We start from the raw sequence: 12,276 nt of genomic DNA, 5'->3' as shown, positions 1-12,276 counted from the left end.
CTTCTGCGTCACGTCGACGCCGTACCTACGCCATCGACGTGACGCAGTCGTTGAGCATTAGAAGTTCTGCGTCGAGGGAACGCGTTGCTCTCCAATTCACCGCCATGCCGCTAGGGGGGTGTGGCTGTGTGTTTGTGTGGTTATTGCCGAGTCCTCGCTTTTTCTTCCATAAAGTAAACAATAGTAAACAATGGCGACCGAGGTGGAGCAGCTGTATTTGGAGTTGGAGCTCATCAATATTGAAGAACAAATGCTTATATTGCAAATGTTGAAGCGCAGGCGATAGAGAAGATGTTTGCGGAGGTGGTTTTTACGAAGAGGAAGAAAGACCGGAAAAAGCAACTGCCGGAACTTACGTTCTAAGCGGACCAATCACAGCTTGCGGTCTGCGTCAACACGACGCGTAGTTAGGATTTTTTTGAGGCATAGGTACGGCGTTGACGCGACGCAGACACATTAACTATGCTTTAGTGGAGTTTTGCATGGCTCACTGGGTGTCTGCCCCAGGTTTGGTGGTGCTGTGGATGGGCTGTGTGCACTCTGGCCCGGGCAGTAGAGCGGGGGTCTGGGTTTCCTGTGTCTGTGCCCTGGCTCCTTGCACCCTTCTTGGGGCAGTGGAGCGGCTCATGGCTCCCTTGGTGTCTGGCCAAGGCTTGGTATTTTAGTTTTTTGATGACTTTTTAATTTCATCCTATATTTTACATCATTGAACGGCACCATCCCAAAATCAAGAAAGATTGCAACAACAGTGCATGTGGCAAATGGTCTGTATTTATACTGTATATATATAGTGCTATATACTGTAGTTTTAGTCTTTATGACCACTCAAAGCACTTTGTGGTACAGCTTTACATCACCCATTCACATCCATGTATGTTCAATGTGATTTCTTGCTAAGTTCCCTGTTTTAGTACTTTTTTATGACAAGATGTGTTTAGACCACTCTTTTTCTCTATGTGTGGGTACAAAATAAAGATACTGAAACTGATCCAGTTGCATTCTATTAGCAACAGAATTAATCCTCACAAAGAGTTTGTATCATTATTTTGATGACCATCTGCCTACCCTTGCTGCTCTTGACTACTCCACTGGAACAGACCAACAATGAAAACTGCGGAAGGAAAAAAGATGTATGTATTACATTTAAAATATTCCTTTTTTTAGTCGATATTTTGTATGCAAGTGATTATTTACATACTCAAGCACCATTCAGCATAATTAAAATGTCAGATATTGGATGGTTGAAAACATTGATTTCAGGTTCAGAAAACTGTACAAATGGAATGCCAGAAGATAGTATGCCCTGAACACTGAAAAACCTATGTTTTTAACCATACATCTAAGAACTGCAAGCAAGAGTTTTGGATCACAGAATCACAAGTGGAGTTGGGTTGCTTTGTAGGAGGAGTCTTATTTCAAAAGACCACAGAGGGCTTGGTCTGGTACCCCCCATACCTGCACCATTGACATCAGAACTGGTGCAGACACAAGTCAGGAGAGATATAGGTAAATTCCTTTTTTTCTTTTTTGTGTCACATAAAACCTGTATGTCATACAAGCATTGCTTTCATAAAACTTGATAAAAATGTAGAATAATATGACTATTGCAACTGTTTTCAACAGGACCTCTATTCCTTTTAGCTGATGATGTGGAATGATCCAGATGAGAGGAGCGATGCGTCCTTGAGAAGCATAGCTGACACGGTGCCTCTAGGGCACACTAACTTGTGTAAATAAATATGTTTACGTATTAAATGTTTCTAAAAAATAAATACAGCAAATCAGTTGAATTTCTTTTTATTATTGCACTTTTCATCCCTGTGTAAATTCAATTGAACAAATATGAATTATGGGAAATATTAATACAGTCATAAAAAATAATAATTGCAAATCAAATGTGTAAAAATAGTAATAGAAATACAATAAAATAATAAAAAAGATGAATATTTTATCCACATAAGTTTTATGCCTTGCCTTGATGCATATTGTGCTGATGTGGAAAACTTGTGATACTGTTTGAAATTCCAGAGGGTCTGGAAGGAAACTCACAAACTACGAATGAAATCTGTGTACAGTCCTTGTAAATCTGGGAACTTATCCATGATCCTCCAAACCCAGCAGCTGGGGATGTCAAGACAATATCTCTGGCCTAAAGAGCTGTTGCCAATAAATAAAATGCAGATATGCTGCATAACAGTACTCCCTCTTGTCACCATCCCTAAGCTCTTTAATATGACTTAATACTGTAGCACCCTCCCTACCTGTGAACTTCAAGGCAGTACTGGAAGAAGTGCAATGGTATTCACACAGTTGTCAGCATTTCCTCTCCCGGCCTGTGGGGGTTAGAGTTAGGGTTGCCACAAGTACATCATGGTAACCCTGGAACACCAGCCAAAATGTAGGTCACCATGGTTGGGCAGATGCATCATCAAGTCAGATCCCTGTGCTTCTCCAGACGCATCTCCTGAATAAGTTTCTTTCTAAAGTTAGCTTGTATTAGTATTCAAACAGCTACCTAACATTAGTAATAAAACGCTGCCACAATGGGGCAACAGGTTTTCTACATGTAAGCTATTGACTACAGTTTACCAAATTACTATATAATCAAATAACTTTTCTAACTAGTGCTGCGATGTAGCATTAAGCAGGCCTGAGCACTTGGGACCTGGTGCAGTCGCAGGGGAGGGCGGTCAGGGTCTGGGCAAAACTGCTGTGTTGAGTGTGTTTGGTGCACAGTGGGAAAGATAAACACTTCACATCCTGCATCTGTCATGGAACTCTGAACCAAGCCCACCAATCACGCATCATGGTCCATGCCATCAAGTGCAGACCACAAGGTAAAAATGTTATGTAAATCAAACTAAAGTTGTAAAACAAGGCTTACTTCCTGTTGCCAATAGAAGGGGCTATCACTATCACTACATACAGACTGATAGGTCTGTTCAGGTCAGGGCTCTGATGAAGCGTGACCAATTTGAGGCCAATTGGACAATGTACAGTGGAGTTATATACAACTTCTTGTTTCATGTCGAATTAGTAGGTGGCGCTATGACCCTGACTTCATTTTGACACATGGAGTAGTTCAGACCTGGACTCTGAACTTAGGTTTAAATTTTTGTGCCTATTGGACAATGCATAATGGAGATAAATACAACATAATTTTCATGCAGTTCAGTATGTGGCTCTATGACCTTGACTTACTTTTGACACCACGAGCTGTTCAGGCTGCGTCTCTGATCATAGGTTTTAACTGTGGTGCCGATTGGGCAATGCACAGTGTTGTTAAAAACAACTACATTCTCCCACTAATTAGTAAGTGGCACTATTACCCTGTATAAGTTCTCTCATATGGAGCTGTTCAGGCCCAGACAATGAACTTAGGTTTTATTTTTGGTGATGATTGCACAATGCACAGTGGAGATAAATACAACCCAATTTTCACACTGTTCAGTAGGTGGCGCAATGACCCTGAGTTAATATTGACATAAGGAGCTGTACAGGCCGGGACTGTCACCATAGTTTTTAATTTTGGTGATGATTGGACAATGCACAGTGGAATTAAATAGAAATCCCTGTTTCATGGCAAATCAGTAGGTGGCACAATGATCTTGAGTTAACTTTGACACATGGAGCTGTTCAGGCCAATTCTCTGATCAAAGGTTTTAATTTGGTGCTGATTGGACAATGCAAAGTGGAGTTATGACAACTCTGTCTCCTTTGGTGAAGGATTAACCTTCTCTGCACCTCAATGTTTACATGATTTGAAGAAATGTCACAATCCTGACCATGTTCCTATTACTTTTTTGAGCTGTATATTATAAAGCAGCCATCAGCAGTGCTTCAAAGAATACAACAAGTCACGCCCTGTTGCCAGCATGTGGCGTTGTGACGATGAGTCAATATTATGGGTTTTGAGGCTGATTCGACAATGCACAGTGGAGTTATAATAAATCCTCTTAAAAACATAAAAACTCTTTTTTGGAGAATCATCAAACTTTGTTGCCTCGCCATGGTCAGACCATGTGATGCACACAAAAAATTGAGGTAGTTTTAATCTCCATGTTGTTGAGGTGACACTTTACCGAATTTAAAGTTGGTCTGATGAAAGCTCTAGGAGAAGTTCGTTCGAATACAACATGTGTAAATGGTCAAAACTGGCTGAGTTTTTTGTTCATAATGAAAAAACACATGTCCCTACTGATTTTTGTACATATCGGTCAATCGTGCTGCTGGGGCTGCACTTTAGGGGGCGCTTTTCAGTTAATTTTCCACACCCATTTCTTAAATCCATATGAATGTCTTCAGGCTGTTGTTACACAAATGTAATTTGAGTGAGATTGAACAATCTTCACTGAAGTTAAAGCATTTTCGTGTGTCATGGCGACTTGTTGAAGTTTGACGGCCTGCTCTAACATGGTGTTCGACGAAAACTCACAGTTTCCGTATGCCTATATCATCAATGTCTTGAGGCACTTGTGGTGCTTTCTTCTCCAGCGAGGAGTCCCTGGAATGAATCGACAGTTTCATGTTGAGCATCTACCAATGCCTGCAGGGCCGTGATGGAGTTATAGATTGTGGTTGAAATATCCAACTTGAAATGTGTTTGAAAACACTAGGAAAGTGATTGTGATTTTTAAAAAGCCTAGTTTGTTTGGATTCTTGATGAGCAATTTTACAGATTGCAAATTTTTGTTTTAAATGTGTCATATAAAGCCAAAAATTATATTACCATTTCGACAGTAAAACAAATGTTTCTTGTTGGATCAATATTTTTCATAGGCAGTTACATTACCTCTTGAGTTTATTGTATTACCACAATAAAGGGGATATTTGTAATTTTTTCATATTTATAAGGCACATAGCCTTTTATACTCTTTTTCATTTTGTATACCATACTTTACTATAACTTATGACAGTCTAATATGCATGTTATGTATACATTTATTTCAATATCTCCTGAAAGTAATGCTTTAATATAATGTACATCCTCGTGCAATTATTCTGTGCCTCTGCACCTTAAGAATATTTCTCTACAAATAATATTGGCATAGTGAAAGTTGTATATTATGTGCATATTCTCTTGTCTACCTCATTCTCACTATCTGCTGCTTTAACAATTGAATTTCCCCAACATAGGATCATTAAAGTCTTAATACTTACATATGTGATGAGATACAACTGCAAAATTTTATCAGCCAGGAGTTTCTTGAGTTTTTGATGTTGTCTTCCAACTGCCCCTTGACTGAAGTGTGACTTGTGGCAACCACTTCCTGCTTTGAGGGTCTGTAACATTGGGATACCAGATTCAAGGGGTTAAGGATTTTTTTTCAACTCCTCCCCAATTTGGTGTAATCTTTTAAATATTTTATTCAAAGAATCATATTTGAATTTTTTTGTATGTAATTGTAAAAAAAACAGTAAAAGCAACTTACTGTATGTTGGGCCTCTTTTCCTACTTGTGGAACACAACTCTGTAGACTGGTTGCCCTGTGGATGTTATTGTTGGCTTGCAAGCTGCATTTTCATTGTAATGCATGGCTGCAAGGTACAACCTACAATAATAGACAGAAAAAAGAAAAACACAAGACACACAAGTTAATTTTGTCTGTAGATGTATTATCCACTAATCAGTAACTTTTAAATAAGATATTACAGTAACTAGTAACTAACCATAAGATATTATAAAATAAATGATGGTGTATATTGCCTGCACACCATTACCATTAATGGGAAAATTATACTCTTTATTGCGAAGGGAGAATCAGGCTGTGGAACACCTCTAGACTTTGTGCAGTGCCACTGAATCTTGAGTGACATTAAAAACAACAGAATCTGTAAACCTAGTCAATGTTTGGAGAGCCCGTTGAGATGGTGGGGCACGCTCGGCTCACAGTGCACAGCGCCTATGATAGAGACACAGAGAGAAGCAGTAAAGTACTGACAGAGCCGCTAAAAACTGTAAAAAAAAAAAAAAAGACCCCAATGAGCACTGTAAGTGTACTTAGTGGAGCGTGAATAGCTCCCTGGGTGTCTGCCCCTGATTTGGTGGGGTTGTGGCTGGGCTTTGTGCCCAAAGCAGAAAGACTTGTTTATTTATCACAAGTCATATCATCATCGCAATATTTAACAATGTTATCGCATATTGTATATTTTACTAATATTGTGCAGCCCTTGTATGTAATGTAATTTACAATCATAAATCTGATTTCATTCTACACAGTTTTTTAGTAAAGTGGCACTACAGCTGATTGAAGTTAACGAACACGCTTTACAATAATGTTCGCTAACATAACATAATTTAACAGATTTTAGTCATAAATCCCCCTCCACACTTGACCAGTGCTCAATATTTTGAGATCAATTGCCATATTTTCCCACAAGATCATACGAAAGTGGCCCTACAGCTGATTAAAATTAGCAAACATACTTCACAATAATGTTAACTAACAAGCTACAACCAGCAACTCTGCTCTCTGTACTAGCCACCTCATTTGTTTCAAGCCTAACAAATCTACAGCTAAAAAAGCTTAATCACAGGTTGTGATCCGGACTCCCCCATGTTTCCAATATGTCCAGATTGGCCCAAGTCCTGAATGTTTGGAAAAGCCAGTAGTGAACTGTTAGCTATTCAAGAAATAGTCCTTGGTTATGTGAGGTGAACACAAGAAAAGGTTGGGGTAGTATTGTTGAGGGAGAAGGTTGAAAAATGCATTTTAACCAGTCTCTTTGATTCATTATTGATGAAAGTAAATACAGAGAAAACTCCCCTTCACACTTAAGAATACAGTGTATCCTTGCCATTGAATGAGGTCAGAGAGCTGTTTTCACCAGCTATCCTGAGTCTGAGCTGAGGCAGTTATGTAGAGAGAATGGTGCAGAACTCATACTGAAAAATGTGCGGGTCTGATCCAATCCTAATAGAAGTGCTGGTTTTAAGTTTAGCCAGTTAATAAACCCAAGGGTTCACTTATTTTTCCACAGTGAATGTTTAATCTGTTTGATCAGTAAAGACATGCAAGATTAGAATTGCGTTGTTGACTTTGGCACATTGTGTTTGTCTGTACTTGTCTTTAGATCAGAACACATTTTATGTTGTGTCATTCCAAAAGGTTCTCAAACTTTTTCTTGTTAAGTTTCAAATGTCGACCCTATCAAGAAGCATTTGGAAAAATACTAGGGCCCACAATTTCAGTTAAATGCTGTAGAAAGGTCTGTAGTCTGGTTTCAAAGCAGGATTACTTAACAAAATCTTATTTTTTAATGAGGGAAATGTAATTTAAGGTCCAGTGTGTAAGATTTAGGTGAAAGGGAACTATTGGCAGATATTTAATGTAGAATAATTCTCATGATGTTTTCACGAGTTCGTTTCATCTAAATTGTATGAATTATTGTTTTCTTTACCTCAGAAAATGCCCTTTATATTCAAATACTTTATATTTACATCGAGGGGACCCACTCTACGGAGGCTGCCATGCTTTTTACATTAGTCCAGACTGAAAACACCTTTTGAGAGTTTTTATGAGAATTAAAGGCTACCACAGTTTCTTTTTCATGTTTGGAAGGAGAGGTGAGGTGAGGGGTGTTCAGCTGCAGCATGCAATTTCAACACTAGATATCACACAATTCTACACATTGTACTTTAAAGACTGATATCAGTTACAATGTAAATAATCCACCATGGTCATGTGATCTGACCACTTTACGTTTTCTGAATGAACCAGTGTTAATTGTGTTTCCAGCTGCAGTATCCTGTCTATTGGGATCTCATGGAGTTCTGTGACGGCTTCAGGAGGCTTCTGGATCACCTGCAGCTTGATAAAGTAAGAGTGCCTCACTCTCTGTAAGCCAGCATTTGTGTGTGTGTGTGTGTGTGTGTGTGTGTGTGTGTATAAGAAAGTAAATTAAACTATATTTTATAGTAACACATTTTCTACACAGGAACATTCAAATCAAATCAAATCAAATCAAATCAAAGTTTATTGTCACATGCACCAAATAACTTAGCGTCATCAGAGCAGTGAAATTCTTGTGACATGGCAGGCAACATCTACGCAGTAGACGGGAAATACAAGTTAAGAATAAAAATAAAAATAAAAAAAAATAAAAATAAAAATAAAAATAAAAATAAAAATAAAAATAAAAAAAATAAAATAAAATAAAAAATAACAAATAAAAAAAAATATATATAATAACATATGACATAACAAAGTAACATATAACATTTAACATAACACATTTAACATAACATTTAACATTAACCTAGTAAATAACATTTAACATAACATTTAACATATAACCTAGTGACATATAACATTTAACATAACATTTAACATACAACATAGTAACAACATAACTTTTAACATATAACATAGTACAACAGTTTAAATTTGAATTTAAATGAGGGGCTAGCAGCAGTTTACAAGGTGAAGGAGTGCGGGATATTAAATTAAATATTAAATTAAATAATATATGTGTAGTAAGTGTAGTTGTATGAATGAGGGAGCAGAATGTACATGGTGATGCGACTGTTCAGTGGGTTAGTGTTGCTGGTTCAGAAGCCTTACGGCCTGGGGGAAAAAGCTGTTTGTGAGTCTGGTAGTCCGTGCTCGGATGCTCCGGTAACGTCTTCCAGACGGCAGCAGTGTGAGGATTCCATAGCCTGGGTGGCTGTGGTCCTTTATGATGTTCCGTGCTTTTCTCAGGCATCTTGTGTTGTAGATGCCTTGCACGGAAGGGAGATGGCAGCCGATGATACGCTCCGCTGTCTTCACCACCCTCTGCAGGGCCTTACGATCAGCAGCGGAGCAGCTACCATACCAGGCAGTAATGCAGCCTGAGAGGATGCTCTCAATGGTGCATATGTAGAAGTTTGTTAATGTTTTGGCAGACATGCCAAACTTCTTGAGTCTCCTCAGGAAGTACAGGCGTTTTTGGGAGGTTTTGACCGCCGAGTCCGCTTGTCTGGACCAGGTAAGGTCATCCTTGATGTACACACCGAGGAATTTGAAGTCGGAGACTCTCTCCACTACAGCTCCCTCGATGTGTATGGGATCGTGACCCCCCCTCTGCAGCTTCCTGAAGTCCACGATCATCTCCTTGGTCTTGCAGACGTTGAGAGACAGGTTGTTGACTTGGCACCATGTTACCAAGCCCCTTACCTCATCTCTATAAGCGCTCTCATCGTTGTTAGAGATGAGACCCAGGATGGTAGTGTCGTCCGCAAATTTCAGGATGATGTTAGAACTGTGTGTTGCTACACAGTCCTGCGTGTACAGGGAGTACAGGAGGGGACTGAGTACGCAGCCCTGAGGGGCCCCGGTACTCAGGGTCAGCGAAGAGGAGGTGTGGTTGCCCATTCTCACCACCTGGGGTCTGCTCGTCAGGAAGTCCAGGATCCAGTTACACAAGGGGGTTTTAAGACCCAGGCTCCTGAGCTTGGGGACGAGCTTGGCAGGCACAATCGTGTTGAACGCTGAGCTGTAATCCACAAACAGCATCCTCACATAAGTGTTCGCCTTTTCCAGGTGGGAGAGGGTGGTGTGTGTTGTGAGGGCGATAGCATCATCCGTGGACCTGTTTGTACGGTATGCAAACTGCAGGGGGTCAAGGGTGTTCGGAAGGGTCGAGCAGATGTGGGTTTTGACCAGCCGCTCGAAGCACTTCATGATGGTGGAGGTCAGTGCTACAGGGCGATAGTCATTTAAACAGGTGATGGATGGTTTCTTGGGTATGGGGATGATGGTGGCCTGCTTGAAGCAGGTGGGGACTGTTGACAGTTGAAGGGAGAGGTTGAATATGGAGGTGAAGACCTCTGCTAGCTGGTCGGCGCACCCCCTGAGGACACGGCCTGGAACTCCATCGGGCCCAGTTGATTTACGAGGCTTCACTCTTTGAAGCTCTCGCCTCACGTCAGCCACGGTCAGGGACAGAGTGCAGTCATCATCTCGGTCCTCGGCCAGTCTCGCGGATGGAAGGATGTCGGTTGTCTCAAACCGTGCGTAGAAGGTGTTGAGGTCATCAGGTAGAGAGGCGGCGGGCTGATCATCACTGCTATTTCTCCCTTTATAGCCTGTGATGTGTCGCAGGCCACCCCACAAGCGTCGGGGGTCAGAGCTGAGGTAGTTGGATTCCAGCTTGTCCCTGTAATCTCTTTTTCCATCTCTGATAGCCCTCCGCAGGTCCCATCTGGACTTCCTCAAGGCCTCTGGGTCACCGGAGTTAAAGGCAGAGGACCGTGCTCTGAGCTTAGCACGGACATTACCATTTACCCAGGGCTTTTGGTTAGGGAAAGTCCTGACACTGACCCTAGGGACGACATCATCAATGCATTTGGAGATATATGAAGAAACAGTTTCTGTGTATTCGTTGATGTCCCCATCCGCTGCAACACAGAACATCTGCCAGTCTGTTGTTTCAAAGCAGTCCTGGAGAGTGCTAATGGATTCAGCACTCCAGCGTTGAACTGCCCGAAAAACCGGTTTTTCCTGTTTTAGGCGCTGTCTGTAGGTTGGGATTAGCATGATGGAGGTGTGATCCGACTTCCCAAAAGCGGGGCGGGGGAGGGGTTTGTGGCTGTTCCGTATTTGTGTGTAACAATGGTCAAGAGTCTGGTCACCCCGGGTGGGAAAGTTAATGTGCTGATGATATTTTGGCAAATTTCCTGAATCAACTCAAACAAATAATTAAAAAAATGAATCACACACGTTGATAACAGAAATTTGCAAATTCAAGGGTGTCACTGTCAATCAGGAAGTTGCCAAAACCCGAAGTAGTTGGAAACCACAGGTGATATCACTGCGTGACGCAAATGGACAAATAATATTACTTTTTGCAAACAAGTCTTTCAAACAGTAAAGTAATTATCAATCCTCCACTTGCAAAGAAAATTAGGCACCAGCAAATTATTTTCAGAAAATGAATTCCTTCAGGGCAACACACTCCCCACCTGGGCTATGTAAGGTCACTAAGAACTTGCGGGAGTCCAGAACGTTAGTCTTTAGAGCAGTCTTTAGGTAAAAGTAGAACAATTTCTGCAATTGGTCTAAGAAAGGTTTTCACATTGCCTTGATTGGTTGTCTTCACCTCGACCTTTCGTACATGTTCATCCTTTACAGGGAACGTAGCAGCAATCCTGGCATTGGCCAGGATTCCTGGCATCCTGGCATTGGCCAGGATTCCTGGCATCCTGGCTCCTGGCATCCTGGCATCCTGGCATTGACCAACTGCAACTGCTGGCCATTGGGCCAGCAGTTGCAGTTGTGTGGTCGTGCATTCATGATGACTGTGACCTCTGCCATAAGTGTGCAAAGCACTTCATGGTTTAGGCAAGTGTTTTGATGAAGAAACATTGAATCAATGATTCTTCTGGCGATGCCGATCATGCACTCCAAAGAGCCTTCCATATGGGATCGAGTGGCAGGTTGAATTTCCAGCTGCATCCCCACTCACTGAGGTACCTCTGCACCTTTTTTTCCATCCCAAGCGCCTTGCACACTCCAATAAAGTTGGTTCCAGCATTTATGCAGCTGGAGCTGTCCATGGACTCGCTGACCTCAATATGCACAGCTCTCGAACTCATACAGCTGAACATGATGGCCCACCGTTTGCTCTCTGCCTGTCCTCCTCTGGTGCATCTGGTTGTAATAGACCAGGACCCGAACACATCAAGCCCCACATATGTAAAAGGAGGGCAGGATTTGCTGTCTTCCAACTGTCCATGCAGCTTGCAGCAGATTACGCATTTGTGGAGTATTGAATTGATTAGCGTCTTGCCCCCCAAGATTCACAATCCTGCTGCCCTGATTGCTCCTTCCATCAGGTAATGGCCTTGGTGTTTTACCTGCTCGTGGTGATGTCGTGTGAGCATTAGGGAGATGTGGCTATCTTTGGGAAAAATAATTGGGTTCTTTTCTGCAGCTGCAAGGCTAGAGTACTTTAGTCGGCCTCCAATGCAAATGAGATTGTCCTCCAGGGTTGGGCTGACTTTAAGCAAAGGGCTGTTTTTGGAGATTGCTTTGTTGGCTTGGAGGACTGACAGTTCTCTTGCAAAAGATGCCTTTTGTGTTGCTTTAAGAATAACATTCTTTGCTTGAGCCATTTCATCTGGGGTGCGAGATAAGTTACATCTGTGCCAGCCCTTGACTGTTTTGGTTTGAATGTTTGCGAGATCTTGCCATGTGGATGAGGATTGCAACTCCTCTCACCAGGGAGGCGAAGGTGGAGAAGCGTTGGAAGTTACCAGAGGTAAGTATTGGTCTATCCAGGTAAGTAGCACAG

General features: G+C 41.5%; 1 protein-coding gene and 1 long non-coding RNA gene across 5 annotated transcripts in view; both read left to right on the top strand.

Moving 5' to 3' along the window:
• spg21 (SPG21 abhydrolase domain containing, maspardin) overlaps positions 1-12,276 on the top strand; it is a 59,197-nt gene that overhangs the window by 30,441 nt on the left and 16,480 nt on the right. For 2 of the 3 annotated variants that reach the window (XM_069522436.1, XM_069522517.1), the window contains one exon: positions 7,740-7,820. The exons of the other annotated variant lie outside the window; for it this stretch is intronic. In XM_069522436.1, coding sequence (XP_069378537.1) covers positions 7,740-7,820 — 81 coding nt within the window. The remainder of the gene's footprint in view (positions 1-7,739; positions 7,821-12,276) is intronic. 3 annotated transcript variants of the gene reach the window in all.
• LOC138407257 (uncharacterized) lies at positions 993-1,790 on the top strand. Of its 2 annotated transcripts, none has more exons than XR_011240694.1 (3): positions 993-1,130; positions 1,403-1,506; positions 1,624-1,790. It is a non-coding gene; the product is annotated as an uncharacterized lncRNA (long non-coding RNA). The 2 variants fall into 2 exon arrangements; XR_011240692.1 differs by having other exon boundaries at positions 994-1,130; positions 1,345-1,506.

The sequence above is a fragment of the Paralichthys olivaceus genome, chromosome 1 (genome assembly GCF_024713975.1).
Source record: "Paralichthys olivaceus isolate ysfri-2021 chromosome 1, ASM2471397v2, whole genome shotgun sequence".
In the NCBI taxonomy this organism is placed as follows: domain Eukaryota; kingdom Metazoa; phylum Chordata; class Actinopteri; order Pleuronectiformes; family Paralichthyidae; genus Paralichthys; species Paralichthys olivaceus.
Note: the sequence above shows the minus strand (reverse complement) of the source record. Positions and strands in the feature narration are given on the sequence as shown.